This window comes from Urocampus carinirostris, chromosome 15 (assembly GCF_059441175.1).
Source record: "Urocampus carinirostris isolate Australia breed hairy pipefish chromosome 15, RoL_Ucar_1.0, whole genome shotgun sequence".
Taxonomy (NCBI): Eukaryota; Metazoa; Chordata; class Actinopteri; order Syngnathiformes; family Syngnathidae; genus Urocampus; species Urocampus carinirostris.
In genome coordinates this window covers 31,594,377-31,609,897 of record NC_142363.1, presented here as the reverse complement: position 1 = coordinate 31,609,897, position 15,521 = coordinate 31,594,377, and the positions used below count along the sequence as shown (strand labels likewise).

At 39.7% G+C, this 15,521-nt stretch overlaps 1 protein-coding gene across 2 annotated transcripts; it reads left to right on the top strand.

The window, feature by feature from the left end:
* Window positions 1–1,858: 1,858 nt before the first annotated feature.
* On the top strand, window positions 1,859–14,199 carry trmt61a (tRNA methyltransferase 61A). Of its 2 annotated transcripts, none has more exons than XM_088354272.1 (4): window positions 1,859–2,004; window positions 3,907–4,249; window positions 9,067–9,333; window positions 13,219–14,199. In XM_088354272.1, exons 2-4 carry the CDS (start codon window positions 3,913–3,915, stop codon window positions 13,521–13,523), a joined length of 909 nt encoding a protein of 302 aa, XP_088210398.1. In that variant the 5' UTR covers window positions 1,859–2,004; window positions 3,907–3,912; the 3' UTR covers window positions 13,524–14,199. The 2 variants fall into 2 exon arrangements, with proteins under 2 accessions (XP_088210398.1, XP_088210399.1); XM_088354273.1 differs by having other exon boundaries at window positions 1,862–1,935.
* Window positions 14,200–15,521: the final 1,322 nt, after the last annotated feature.

Below are 15,521 nucleotides of genomic sequence, written 5' to 3'. Positions count from 1 at the left end.
CATTTCTATTTAGAACTACTTCGGAAAGAGAGACAGGAAGAAAGAATGATGGAAAGATAGACAGTAAGAAAGAAAAAAGAAAGGAAGAAGGAGGAGGGAAATAAAGAAAGAAGAAAAGAATAGATTAGGATGGAAAGAAAGAAAGAAAAAGACAGAAGAAGGAGAAATCAAAGGAAAAATTGAAAGAAAAACGGTAAAAAAGAAAGTGAGAGGAGGATGGAAAGAAAGACAAAAATAATCAATTAGAATGGAAAGAAAGAAAAAGAAAGAAGACAGTAAAAATCAAAGAAATACAAAAAGAAATTAGGACGTAAAGAAGAAGTTAGGAAGGAAAGACAGAAAGAAAGACAATAAGAAGAAGTCAGGAGGGAAAGGAAGACGAAAAGAAGAAGTTAGAAAGGCAAGAAGGAAAAAGACAGAAGGAAAGAAAAATTGAAAAAAAAGATAGCGAGATGGAAAGAAAGATTGAGAGAAAGAGAGAAAGAGAAAGAAAGAAAATAAGACAAAAAGAATAAGTTAGGAGGGAAAGAAACAATAAGACTGAAGACAAGAAAAATGGAACGAAAGACAGAAAGATGGAAAGAAAGATTTAGAGAAAAGAAGGAAATAAAGATAGATAATCAAGAAAGAAAGAAAGACGAAATTGAGAAGTTAGGAAGGAAAGACAGAAAGAAAGACAATAAGAAGAAGTCAGGAGGGAAAGGAAGACGAAAAGAAGAAGTTAGAAAGGCAAGAAGGAAAAAGACAGAAGGAAAGAAAAATTGAAAAAAAAGATAGCGAGATGGAAAGAAAGATTGAGAGAAAGAGAGAAAGAGAAAGAAAGAAAGAAAATAAGACAAAAAGAATAAGTTAGGAGGGAAAGAAACAATAAGACGGAAGACAAGAAAAATGGAACGAAAGACAGAAAGATGGAAAGAAAGATTTAGAGAAAAGAAGGGGAAAATAGAAGGAAATAAAGATAGATAATCAAGAAAGAAAGCAAGACGAAATTGAGAAGTTAGGAAGGAAAGAAAGAAAAAGACGGAAGGAAGGGAAAATGGAACGAATGAAAGACAGATGGAACGAAAGAAAGAAAGAAAGAAACAAAGAAAGAAAGAAAGAAAGAAAGAAAGACGAAACTGAGAAGTTAGGAAGGAAAGAAGGAAAAAGGCGGGAGACAAAAATGGAACGAATGAAAGGAAGATGGAATGAAAGAAAAAAGAAAGAAAGAAAGAAAGAAAGAAACAAGAAGTTAGGAAGGAAAGAAGGAAAAAGGCGGAAGAAAAGAAAAATGGAACGAATGGAAGGAAGATGGAACGAAAGAAAAAAGAGAAAGAAAAGAAAGAAAGAAACAAGAAGTTGGGAAGGAAAGTAAAACAACAATGTGCATTACCTTTGAAGTCATAGATTTCAAACTCTCACTTAACATTTTACACACAGCTCCAGGTAGTAAAATTAAAAAAAATACTCATTAAAAACATACACAATGAAGTCACAAAATACTATTTTAGATAGTACCAATTTGGAAATAAATATTAGAAAGAAAGAGGGATGTTTTTTTTTTTCAAAGACTTGCGTCGCTCTACAATTCGATTGCACATTTACTTTAAAAACGTAGATGTATAAACAACCTGTCGTGTCACCTGACACACCCAAAAGGGTTTTTTCTTATAACTTTGATACAACATACACAAAAATGTCATAAAATTCTATTTAATCAGAAACACTTTTGAAAAATGAATAAAAATAAAATAAATTAGTCTGTAGAGCTACAAATCCTTTGCACTTTCACTTTCAAAACGCAAACCTACAAACAATCTGCACTATCACATTACATACAACACGCTGCTCCTGGTAGTATATTGATCTGCGAAATGCAGCCACTTCCGGTTCCCAACTCCCTGTAAACTTACCGGCACGTGTGACTATTCGCCTCTACATTTCTTCAAGAAAAAGGCAAAATTAGTTCATTTTTGTATAAAAATACAGATTTGGAGGTACCGAACAAGTACTGTTGTTGACCCAGTAAGTCTAGTCCTCAAAATGGTTTCGTTGTATTGCTAGCTTTTTAGCCCGTTAGCCTGTGAAGCTAACGCTATTAGCATGGACGTGTTCTGCGCATGCTCGTGAATGCTGTTAACATCTTGGTTCAAATCTGTGACATACTTACGTTATTTTGTTTCAACGTTCTTAATTTATAATACGTCTTAAGTATTATTTAATTGAATTACGTTATCGTATTACGATAATACTGCTCGTCTTTTCTGTAGTCGTTTCACTAATATATAAAGAGCCGAAGTTTGCTTTTTACGTGCTCAAATTTTACGTTTTTTTAAGTGATGTATTATTTGTTATTTTTGTTGTATTATGTGTTTGAATCAAGAGTGGTGTAATCTTATCAGTTTTTTTCCAAGGGCACTTTCAAATAGTTGGCACCACCTATGTCCCTTATCACCCCAGAGACGTCATCGCGCCGTTTGACCCCATGGTGCGGTGCTAGCACTGTTAATTATTATGCTTTTGAAATGGTGATGAGGATCCATTTGTTTTATTCCACTTGCTGCTTTGAACTGATGCATGGAAAATGTATTCAAGGAGTGCAATTTGTCAACAAAACTTCAACTCAAATGACCACTGCAGCGGTGCCTCTTCACAAGAGTTGAAATCGTTCTAGGAACGTGCTCGTAGCTCGAATTGCTCGTGTAATGAGTCAAGTTATGTTTATTTGTCTAGCCCTTAATCACAAAGAGTCTCGAAGGACTGCGCAGATGACCAGACTGCAATGGATGTTGCAATAACAAATAAGACACAGATATTGTCAACAGAAAATATAGGTCATTTATAAGCTATGGAATAGAAGTGTGGTTTAAGCCTAGATTTAAACAGTTCCACAGATTGAATCCCGGGGGGCAGAGTTTTTCACAACACCGGGGCCCTAACGGAGAACGCTCTTGCACCTGCGGATTTCTTCTTGGCTCTTGGGATGAGTAGACCAGCATTTTCAGAGCAAAGGCTCCAGACTGGAACTTAGGGGGAAATTAAATCTGAAAGATATAAGGGAGTAAGTCCATGCATGATTTTGTATAGTACCAACAAAACCTTAAAATCACATCTTAAGCTAACAGGGAGCACATTTAGTAACTAATTGGACCTCTCAAAAGCTAGAAAACTCATTCAAATATTGATTTAACATAAAAGATATAGTAAAAATATGTCATCATGAAAAAAAATCAAGTTGATTATGCGTGAGTTGTGTGCAGGCGTGTGCATGGGCGGAGTAGCGGCGATCAAGAGACTCTTGATGAGACAGTACACTTGGATTTCCTGGAATTTTCAGTTTTTATTCATCAGTTTTTTTTGCCCTTTTAGCTGAACTCGCAACATTTTCATTTTCTAAAGGTCTTTTTAAAATTAAAATAAAAACTCATCCAAGAAGGTTTGTCTCCCACCCCTTCTTTAAAATGTTAAGGAAAAGTGGGAGTCAAGCCAATAGTGATCGATTCAACTGATGATTGACACGTCTTTTTCGGCCAATTGCAGGCTTTGTTTTGCAGCTTAAGCCTATGCCAGCCCGTAAATGATAAAAAGGATCCGCCCCTTGACCTCCGAATAACTTTAGCCAATAGTGATCGATTCAAATGACGATTGACACATTGGTTAGCCAATGAAACGCCGGTAAATAAATCCCAGCATACACCGCAGACTACTTGGCGTTCGGGGGAAAATCTAGTCGGCGGCTGCAAGTTAGTTGCAAGACTTTGCGACACACCATTGAGCCATAAATAAGGCGCACTGTATTATAAGGCGCATGGTCAGCTTTTGAAAAAAATAAAGGCTTTTAGGTGCGCCTTATAGTGCGGAAAATACGGTATTTGTTTTTGTGTCTTTATTGTCATTATCATCAACGACTCGTTTCATCCTTTCCAGAAGCGCATGGTGATGAGTTTTATAAAATACTCCGAGGAGATCCAGGACGGCGACGTGGCCATCGTGTACCTGGGCCACGAGTGCATGATGCCGGTCAAGGTGCGACACGGCGCTCAAACGCAAACTCGCTACGGCGCCATCCGCCACTCCACCGACCTGATCGGAAAACCGTACGGCGCTAAAGTGACGTGCAGCAAAGGGGGCTGGGTGCACGTCCTGCACCCGACACCCGAACTCTGGACCGTGACCTTACCCCACCGTACGCAGATCCTCTACACCACTGACATCGCCACCATCACCCTCATGCTGGAGCTCAAACCCGGATCCTTCGTCTGCGAGTCGGGTGAGAATGGCTGTTGTTCAATCGTGCCGTCTTGGATCGATTAGACTTTTTTTTCTACCATTTTTATTTTAAAATCAGTCCGGTGTTGATGATGTCTATGAACCAATCGTATTCAAACTCTGATATCCAAAAATTTAGTTGTTCTTGTAGACTTTTCCGGACTTTTAAGTAATGCACTGCTTTTATATAGCAATTTACCTGTCCCTGAGGACCTCCAGAGCGCTTTACAATACACTTCACACTTTACCCATTCATACTCAAACAGCGATAGCAGAGTCAGCCATGCAAGGCAAATACCCGCTTATCCGGGGCATTAGGGATTCAGTGTCTTGCCCAAGGACACGATATTTAACTCAGAGGAACCAGGAATCGAACCTTTGGTCCCAAGACGACCGTTCTAACTCCTGATTGACTGCCGCCCCACTTATATGATTTCATTCCAAGGTGTAGCAGATTATTTTCGTGATTGTCACTAAGATGGGAATGCATCAATTTCCTATTTTTCACAATATAATTGAAATGATCTATCATTTATGGTTTATTGATAGAAAATGTATATTTCCTAAATATCAAGGAGATGATAACTCGGAAAAACTGATTAAATTAAGGGAGGTATCTTGTAAAATGATTTTATTTTTGATGCTATTTTACAAAAGAGTAATCGATATTGAAATATCAATCAATGAATTAGATAAAAACAATGATTTTCTTGAACACAAAAATGATTCACAGTAAATTAAAAAAAATTGGAAATTTTAATTATTCAAACAGTAAATAATATATATTGAAAAAACGTGAATTTCCCTGTGGGGATGAATAAAGTTATTTATCTATCTATCTATCTATCTCTATCTATCTATCTATCTATCTATCTATGTATCTATCTATCTATCTATCTATCTATCTATCTATCTATCTACCTACCTACCTACCTACCTACCTACCTACCTACCTACCTACCTACCTACCTACCTACCTACCTACCTACCTACCTACCTACCTACCTACCTACCTACCTACCTACCTACCTACCTACCTACCTACCTACCTACCTACCTACCTACCTACCTACCTACCTACCTACCTACCTACCTACCTACCTACCTACCTACCTACCTACCTACCTACCTACCTACCTACCTACCTACCTACCTACCTACCTACCTACCTAGACATCTACCTAGACATCTACCTAGACATCTACCTAGACATCTACCTAGACATCTATCTAGACATCTATCTAGACATCTACCTAGACATCTATCTAGACATCTATCTAGACATCTATCTAGACATCTATCTAGACATCTACCTATCTATCTAGACATCTATCTTTCTATCTAGACATCTATCTATCTATCTAGACATCTATCTATCTATCTATATCGAGACATCTATCTATCTATCTATATCGAGACATCTATCTATCTATCTATCTATATCGAGACATCTATCTATCTATCTATATCGAGACATCTATCTATCTATCTATATCGAGACATCTATCTATCTATCTATCTATATCGAGACATCTATCTATCTATCTATCTATATCGAGACATCTATCTATCTATCTATCTATATCGAGACATCTATCTATCTATCTATATCGAAACATCTATTTATCTATCTATCTATCTCTAAAACATTTACTGGTTCTCACAAATACCTTTTTTTTCTTACATTTCCAAAATTCCATTTAAAATGAATTTGCAAGGCACTTTTCGACCAATGAAACTCAAATTGCCAAGTGTCGTATAAAACATTCAGTGTACAGTAGAAACATAAAATCCTCCCCTTTATTGGCAACCATTAACCTGAAATACCAAATACAGTACACAGACACAAAATCGTGCAAATAAAATGACAAAATAAATAATATTGAAAATACAATTTTTAAAATAATGTAATGCTTGCAAGGCAAAGACTAACCATGTAAGTAAACGTACCCAAAGGGAGCTCATCCACACTGATAGGGATGGCAGAAGATGGCCTGAGAAAAGGATTTTAAGCCAAGGAACCCCAACCTATCAAAAAGACAAATACAGTGGAACCTCGGTTCTCGACCATAATCGGTTCCAGAACCCTGTTCGAAAAGCGATTTGTTCGAACACAGAAATCATTTTTCCCATTACAAATAATGTAAATCGTTTTAATCCGTTCCTACACCCTGAATGTTTACCTTTAAGATACAAATAACATAAATGTAACCCAGGCTAATCGTACGTTCGCGTTAGCGTAATCTTCCGTACGAAAGATGACGCTAACATGAACGTGTAAAAATAAAAAAAGGATAAAGTAAATAATTATGAATAGGATTTTTTACCTTTGTGGTGGTCAGCAGAAGGTGCAGATGGACGGTGAGAGGGAAGGAGGAGGAAGGAAAATTATTGTTTGGAAGGAGAGTCCCCTTCCATAAAAATTTCGGGGAGCTCTTCTGTCTGAGGGGTGCTAACACGTTCAAATCTCTTTGCTACGGAGGACTGGCTACAGGATGTTCTTTTCTCTTGAAATATCTATCCAATGACACTTGCTTCTGCCTTCTTTTTAGCACTTTTCGGCAGTGGTTCATGACAGTGTCATTAAAGTCATGATGACTCTGGTGGCTGCAGCTTCATCAGGGGTGGTGAAATTCTGTAACTCTGCTCATTTGCTACACATTTGTTTAATCTCGGACGCCCCCTAGTGTATTGGAGGTGCAATTGCACCTGAAAAAATTAAAAGGAGTAAAAAAATGTGATGTGAAACATCCACCCCGGCGTTCGAACTCCGATTTTTTTTTGACCGTACAGCGAAGTAAGAATTTCTCGACATTTTTGGTCGGACTCCTATTTGTTCGAACTGAGAGGCGTTCGAAAACCGAGGTTCCGGTGTAGTTATTTCATCCTTTTATGAATCCATGTTGGATTAAGGTGAATGAAATCGATTCATTATAAATGTTTATAAAGCCATACATGGAAACACATTTCCACTAAAAGTCCACCCAAATATTGTTCCACTTCTTGTTTCACCAATTTAGTCATCAACAAATTTATTCTTAGCTTGGTCAGATTGAAAAGTCTCTGAAGGCTAACATACGGCTAACAATTAACATTCTATTTATTCTTCTAAGAAGCCTCAACCTTCTTTTTATTCATTCTTCTTCATGGTGCTGCATTGCTTTCTGCTCCAGCCTCATCCCCCACTCGGTTACTTCCACTATCAATATTTCTGGTCTGTCCTGGGCACGAGGAAGCTCGAGGGGGGGAAGGGAAAGCTGCGATAGCGTTTTCTCTCTGCGTTTAATCACGTTTAGTGCGGACGATGCAGGTCAGTCCTTCCTTTACCGGCAGCTCAAATAGGACAGTGATCTGCCGATGAATTCGGAAGCATGCACACAAACGTTGCTTCGGCTCGGTAGCCCGGATCTCCATTCGGAGAGTCACCTTGAGGCCTGTCGCCGCGGAAACAGCCCACCCCCTCGACAAGCCGAATCGGTTGTTGGGGTTTTCGGCTCGTGGTGCGTCTTAAACAATCACATCCATCAACGAGTACTTGAGAGCTTCACTGGCGGCGTTGCCGGTCTCCATGGCGCTCCGGAGGAGTCCTCACAAATAAACCCCCCCCACCTTCGTGTGCCAATATAAACAACACATGAATGGGACAGTCAATCTGACACAGGTTTACCCTTCAAATGTTGATGCTATTCAGTGATACCTGTAGCTATGCTAGTGCCACTCGTCGGTAAAGTGAACCCCTACTAATAGTGACAAATTGTTGATTTGACGAAGTCGGCTGCTACGGTGCCCGGCGAAAATAGGGCCTTTTTGTCATATTGCCACATTTCAGGCTTCAAACTTAAAGCTAAAAAATTGAAAGTAATTCAACAACGTGACAGACACAATCGAATGACCCAATATCAACCTACATGACAGTTTACCTGCGTGTCAGATCAAATGCACCTGCTTTGTGATGGGATCAGAGATCTGTGAAAGGGGGCACCTGATAAGACCTAATAACAAACACACCAAGCAGGTCAGGGATAAAGTTGTAGAAATTTTTTGTATCGGGAATTGGATACAAGATTTACTGATCTGCCGGAGCACTGGGCAAGCAATATTATCAAAATGAAGAGAACAAAAACAACTGCAAACCTACCAAGACCTGGTTGCGCTCATACACTTTCTGCCCAAACAAGGAGAAAACTAATCAGAGAAGCAACCAAGAGGCCTAATATTTCGTTGAATGACCTGCAGGCATACATAGCTAAGGTGCGACACTCTGTGCCTAGGACAACTACTAGTCATACTCTGCCCTTTAGACCTGAGAATTTGTCATAGGTTCACCTTCCAACAGTACAACGTTTTAAATATAAAGCCAAATCTTCAATTGAATGGTTTCGAATTAACAATATAAAGGTCTTAGAACGGCCAAGCAAAAGTCCAGACCTTAATCGGCATTTGTGGTAAGATCTGAAAAATGCTGTTCACAAACGATCCCCATCAATATTAAGAAACAGGAGCTGTTTTGTAAGAAAAAAATGGACCAATGGTTACTTTTTTTATTTGTTAGCACAATATCATATGTTGTATGAGTTTGGTTTCTTCTCATGTAGTTGATTCTTCGAATATTGAGTTTTTTATAGATGAGTTTTTGTGTGGCCAATATTTTTGCAAGGCAATGTAAGGTTATTGGTTGAGAACTGCCAATTTTGGGGTGACGGCCAAAACAAACCTATCGTGGCTAGCTAGCGACTTCAGTTTACAAAAGTGTCACAGCTTGTAGTCAAATTAAATCATTTTTGAAAAACTGAAACGTTTTCTGACTTTCGTTTTCAGGAACTGGCAGCGGGTCTCTTTCCCACGCCATTCTGCGCACCATCGCGCCCACCGGCCGCCTCCACACGGTGGAATTTCACCAACAACGCGCCCAAAAAGCCCAGGAGGAGTTTGCAGAACACCGAGTGGACCACCTGGTCACCGTTGTCAATGCCGACGTCTGCAAGGACGGTTTTGGGGTGACGGGCGTGGCCGACGCCGTCTTCCTGGACATCCCCAGTCCCTGGGAGGCCGTTCCGCACGCCAAGACTGCCCTTAAGTCCCACGGTAAGCCTACCCATGAAGAAATGGTGGCCGTTGTTACAAAATCCTATCACGCGTGTAGTCATGGTTTTCTTTTATTCCAAGATGAAAATGGTGAAAGTAAGAGAAGGACTGCTTCCAATACAGTCCAAACGCTAACCCAAAAAGATGAAAAGGGAAGAGTTTATTTGAGGACGTCTAAGAATTTCACATACTTACACGTGCAACAAAAGGAGCTGCTATGATGATTTTAGCAAGAAAATGGCGTCAGCAAGTAGAACATTTTGGAAGTTACGTGAACCGCCTTTAAATACATCATCAGTTCTTCCAAATTTCTTTTTAAAATTAACCAATCATTTATTTATGTAAATTACTCAGTGCCATTTTAAAAGACTCTGTTTAACTGAAGCTCTTATAACTATGATTTTTGTAGTTACAACTTGATAATAAGATAATAATATCACATTAATTACACAATAAATAATTTTAGAAACACATATGATACTGGTAGCCCTATGCTCTACATATAAAAAGAGTAGCTCCAGCTTCGAAAGGCTTGCAACCCCCGAAATAAATGCAAAGCTTCCAAAAATGAAGATAGACCCACAAAATATTTTTATTGTAGTAAAACATATCAAACATTGAGCTCATTTGGTGGTCACTCCATCTCATGAACTTGATTTCATTGAAGCTAATTCATTGTTTTTGCAAACACGAAAGACGATATCATTTTACAGTGGAACCTCGGTTTTCGAACGCCTCTGAGTTTGAACAAATCGGTTCTCGACCCAAAATTTAGAGAAAGTCTTGCTTCGCTTTTTGTTGAAAAAAAATCAGAGTTCGAAAGCCGGTACGCTAGGGTCCGATTCTGAGCGGTGTACGGGTGTAGATTGCCCCCACTCCTCATGAAGAACTGTTATCACGTGCGGACTTGCTTCTTTTCGCTTTTGCTTTTAATATCGGTGAACGGAGTGTTTTAGCCCCTAATTATGCCTCCGAAGAAGGTCAGTGCAGGCAGCAAAGTTGCTACAGGTGAAAAAAGAAGAGTAGTGCGTACAACTATTGCATTTAAGAAAGAAATAATTGCAAAATATGAAGAAGGTGTGCGAGTTTCCCTTCTTTCGAGGGAATAGAGCATGGCTTCTGCAGACCACCACAAAGGTAAGAAATCCTATTCATAATTCTTTTCTTTATCCTTTAACCGCTCACCACTTGTTGTGGAGACCCGGGTGCTAAATGACGTGTAAACGACCTGATTTTTTTACTTTTACACGTTCATGTTAGCGTCATCTTTCGTACGGAAGATTACGCTAACGCGGACGTACGATTAGCCTGGGTTAGCTTCATGTTTACGTTCATGGTAGACATTCCGGGTGTTGGAACGGATTAAAATGATTTTACATTACTTTTAATGGGAAAAACAATTTCGGTGATGGAACAAATCGGTTTTCGAACAGGGTTCTGGAACGGATTATGGTCGAGAACCGAGGTTCCACTGTACTTTTTTCTACTGCATTTAATTTTTAACAAACTCCAAACAATTTAGTCGAATAAAGTATCTATCTATCCATCTATCTATCTAAAACCGACGTCAGGTTTACAAGACTCAAAGACGGGATAGAATTCAGGAGACGAGATGCTCCGCTCTACAACTCCCTTTTATGGACGTGCTGCCTAATGTCCACGTGCACGTCGTGATACACGCGCGCACGTAAACTAAAGCGTTGCATGTCCATAGACGGCCATGCAGCAACGCAGGTCACGATAACTCCGTCCACGTCCCCCCGAAACAGAATTCGACGAGCATCCCCAAATGACAGCGGGAAGGTCGATCGTTCTTTCTTTTTTCAAGGCCATCGTTTCATTTTCTGCCGGTGTCTTTTAACATTTCCTTTCCCGTCTCTCTCATTCCTTCCTCTCGCTTGTAACTCTCGTTGTGTTTTTGGCCGACCGCCCGACTTCCTTGTTTAGGATGAAGCTGCTCTCCATCAGGTCCTTGACGTCTTAATATAAAATCCCTCCACCCCCTTTCATACTGTTTTGCAATCCTCTTTCTATAACAACCCCCCCCAAGCCCCTAAATTCCTTTATGCAAGTGCATAAAACAAATGGGAGCTCAACAATGCGTCCAGTGTGCTGTTAATTGCAATTGAACTTGTTAAATCATCCACCCCTTTCCCTTCCTGTTTGCTGCCCCCGTTGCTAAGGTGACCGTACGCTTTATGGCCGCCCCGTCCCATTTTAGCCGAGGTTATCTGGGCCTCTCCCCGGGTGAAACGACGCACTGAGAGACATACAGAAGCAAGGGTGTTGTTGTTTCAAGGCCACTTGAGCTATTGTATTCGCTGAAATTTAAATATTTGTTGTTTTGGGGAATTTTCACCTTTACTTCCTTGTTTAATTTCTTTTTTAATTGCAAACTGTGGTCTTAAAACTAGAAATGGTGTGGTTTTTAAGCCCATTTGAATTATGGGGACGGTAAATGGACTGCATTTCTAAAGCGCTTTAACCAGTCACTGAGGACCTCCAAGGCGCTTTACAACGCATATCACACTTTACCTATTCACACTCACACTCACACACCGATAGCGGAGTCAGCCATGCAGGGGACCTACCGGCTCATCAGAGCTATTAGGCCCTACCTAGTCCCCAAGGGCCGCATGTCCTTCATGTTTTTGGAGTTTCTCTGCTTAATTACTATCTATCTATCCATCTATCTTTCTACCTTGGTCATATCCCTCAAGAGGGGTGATCGACAGCAAGACAAACACATACTATAACAAAGAAAATAATAAAAAAAGAGAAAAAAATAGCAAAAAAAACACACACAAACATTTTTGGACCATGGTCAACCCAAATGCCCAGACAAGTTAGGCACCTCAGCACCTAAGTTGGTCATGCTTTTGTCCCTCCGGTTGAAACGGGACACAAGAAAGCGGCCGTGTCACTCAAATCAGGGTGACACAACACACTCTTTTGTTCAACAGTTTTCACTGGTTTACCCCTGCCGCATCATACAGGTGCCCTGTCCAAACATCCCACTATCCTTTTAAAACACCTCTCCATTCATTCCTATCACCAACAAGAGCTTAATTACAGGTAACCCAATCACCTGGGTCATTATCCAAATCCCACACAACTTGCTAACAAGCTTTAAAGTTGCATCACCTGAGTTGGCGAAGAGAAACCTCCAAAACATGCAGGACATGTGGCTCTTGAGGACTGGGTTGGCCACCCCTGCATTAGGGGTTCAGTGTCTTTCCCAAGGACACTTCAACATTTAACTCGGAGGAGCCGGGAATCCACCCTGCGACTGCTTTGGCCCCAAACCGACTGCTCGACCTCCCGAGCTTCCATTTTCACATCATTAATATCTCTTTTTCTTCAAACACTGAAAGGTAATTTGATTTTGAAATGTTCTACTCGCTGAGGCCATCTTCTGGCTTAAGTCATCATTGCAGCCCCTGTCAAGTTCTTTGTGTGACGCCTGCAAGAACGTGCATTTCTTAGAGGCGCTCAAATAAACTCTTTTTTTAGGGTTGACACTTGGACTGTATTGGACTGTTGTGTTAATGGGATTTGCCATTGTTGTGTTCCTCCGATGATGTCACTGCTCGAGAGGAAACAAATCAGATGGCTCAACTTTGAGACTAAACTTCTTGAGTCCCTCAGCTCTTGGAATATTTAGCAGGATATTAGTATAATTGTGGGGCACATGACACGTTCTGTGCCTTATTGGGGAAAAATGGTCTTTGTGAATACCTTTAACTCGAATAATATTGGTTTTCGTTGGAGCTTATGCTAACAGTTTGCAGTGTTTTTTCCAATCCAGCTGCGTCGCGACGCTCGATTTAAACCGCCGCGTAAATAAACCCGAGTCGACGCGGGGGTCGTGTGTTTTCCCGGCAGGGGGCCGCATTTGCTCCTTCTCTCCGTGCATGGAGCAGGTGCAAAGGACGTGCGAAGCTCTGCTCGCTCACGACTTTGAGGAGGTCAACACTCTGGAGGTGGTCCTGAGGGTCCACGAAGTCCGCAACGTCTCCATGCCCATTGCCGACTTCGGACCCGAGGTCCCTCCTGCCCTGGAGGCCCCGCCCACTCCTGCGTCCAATAACGCGGCCGTCACCTTGAAGACCACCACCCCGCCCCGCGAGATGGCCGCCCATACCGGGTACCTTACGTTTGCCACCAAACCCAGAACACAGATCATTTAAGGACTACAGTATTTATTTGTGTATAACGCGCACCCTACAAAATATTTCATTTTTTCTCTGTTCATACTTTACGATTGGCTACAACGAGAATCGGACCCGGGTCACAGCCATGAGAGCACCTTGAACTAACCACTCTACTACTAGTGGTGTTGGTAACACGAAATTTTGTAAAGGGTAATTAATGCATGATTTTTAATCATGGTACCAGAAACCGATGTTAATTTTGTTGTGCTTTTCACATGATACAATGACAATAAATTTGTCACAATGCTAAGGATGGAATAGGAAGATATAAACAAATTGTCGTGTTCATGTGAAATGCACAGCAAAATTAACATCGGTTTCTAGTACCTTGGCTAAAAATAGTGTGATAATGAGATCCAACCTAATGCCTTTTCATCTGTCATTTATATTGCTCGTAGTCCAGTGGTAAGGATTTAGCATGCTCACCGCCCGTTGCGTCCAATGTCTTGCAAATTAAGGTCAGTGATTTTGACGCGCACAGTTAAACACAAATAAATACGATTTTTTTTTTTTAGAATGCTTGAATCAAGCTAATATGAGTACTCACGATTGTTTTTATTTTTCTACTTTTATTTAAACTGCTTTGAAGAGCTATAAACATGTTGAAGGTGGTTTATTGTATTTTTTTAATTAAAGCTATTTCCGTGTCGCACTTTGGAGTGTCTGTTGACTTTTCCAAATAAGGAAGCTAACTGCTAGCTGCAGTCGGTTGCTTTATGATGTTTCCTCGCTTGTTTTATGGCGTTCTTGACCGAAAGCACAAAGTGATCCTGTCAGTTCATGAGGAGAAATTCGCAAAATAGAAATGAATGTACGTAGAAATAAAAGGAAGTATTAGATAAACCTAATATTTAAAAAAACGCTAAAGTTAAATCATTTTAATAATAAAAAAGTATGGTTAAAGGAAAGAAATACACTATATAGGTACAATAATTTACGTGTTTCTAATTAAAATTGCCCTATATTTAAAATTTGATGTAAATGAGGGGGGGTCCTAACAGAATGAGGTTCAACTAATTGCCTTTAAACTTAAGAGCAGTGCATTTTAAAAAATTATATTTTTGTTTTTTTAAAATATTCATTTTTTCATTCATATATTTGTTGGTGTTGTATCATGCAAATTGTATTGCTTTTTCATCTCATCTCATTAGTCGTACCGCTTATCCTCATTAGGGTCGCGGGGGGGCTGGAGCCCATCCCAGCCATTTCCGGGCAGTGGGCAGGGGACACCCTGAACTGGTTGCCTGCCAATCGCAGGGCACACAGGGACAGACAACTCATTCACTCATTCACACCTAGGGACAATTTGGACCTGAAATGCATGTTTTTGGATCGTGGGAGGAAACCGGAGTGCCCGGAGGAAACCCACGCAAGCACGGGGAGAACATACAAACTCCGCACAGGAAGTCCGGAGCTGGATTTGAACCCACGACAGGTTCCCATGACATGAACTGTGCCGCACGAGCGCTAACCACTGCGCCGCCGTGCTGCCCTGCTTTTTCATTGAAATATTTTTTAATAACATTTTAAACATGTGTTCTTGATTTGTATTTGATTCTTATATATATGTTTAAAAACATTTTTTTTGTTGTTAAAATATATGTATTGTTTTTTTTCCGTCAAATTTTCATGACAGTATTACACTTTTTAAACATTTTCACTTCAGTACCATTTTGTTTACATTTTTTAATGTATATTTTATATTTTTATTCTGAATTTTTATTTGTGTTAAGTTGGGTTTTTTTTTTTCTTAAATTTTTCAGATTTTTTATTAAAATTCTTAGAAAAAAAATTTGTTTGGGACTATATTTTTTGTTTTTATATTTTTTATACACATTTTAATTTGGATTCTTATTTGTGTTATTTAGTAACATTATTTTTCCTTAACTTCATTGTTTTTTTATTGAAGATTGGTTTACGTTTTAGATTTTCACTAGAATTTGTTTATTTTGATATCGATATTTGTATATTTTT

Excerpts from the sequence above, each read along its gene's own strand:
- trmt61a (XM_088354272.1), top strand. The coding sequence starts at position 3,913 with ATGGTGATGAGTTTTATAAAATACTCCGAGGAGATCCAGGACGGCGAC. Across the intron at positions 4,250-9,066 it reads ATCCTTCGTCTGCGAGTCGG|GAACTGGCAGCGGGTCTCTT; the intron begins GTGAGAATGGCT and ends TTTCGTTTTCAG. Across the intron at positions 9,334-13,218 it reads GACTGCCCTTAAGTCCCACG|GGGGCCGCATTTGCTCCTTC; the intron begins GTAAGCCTACCC and ends TTTTCCCGGCAG.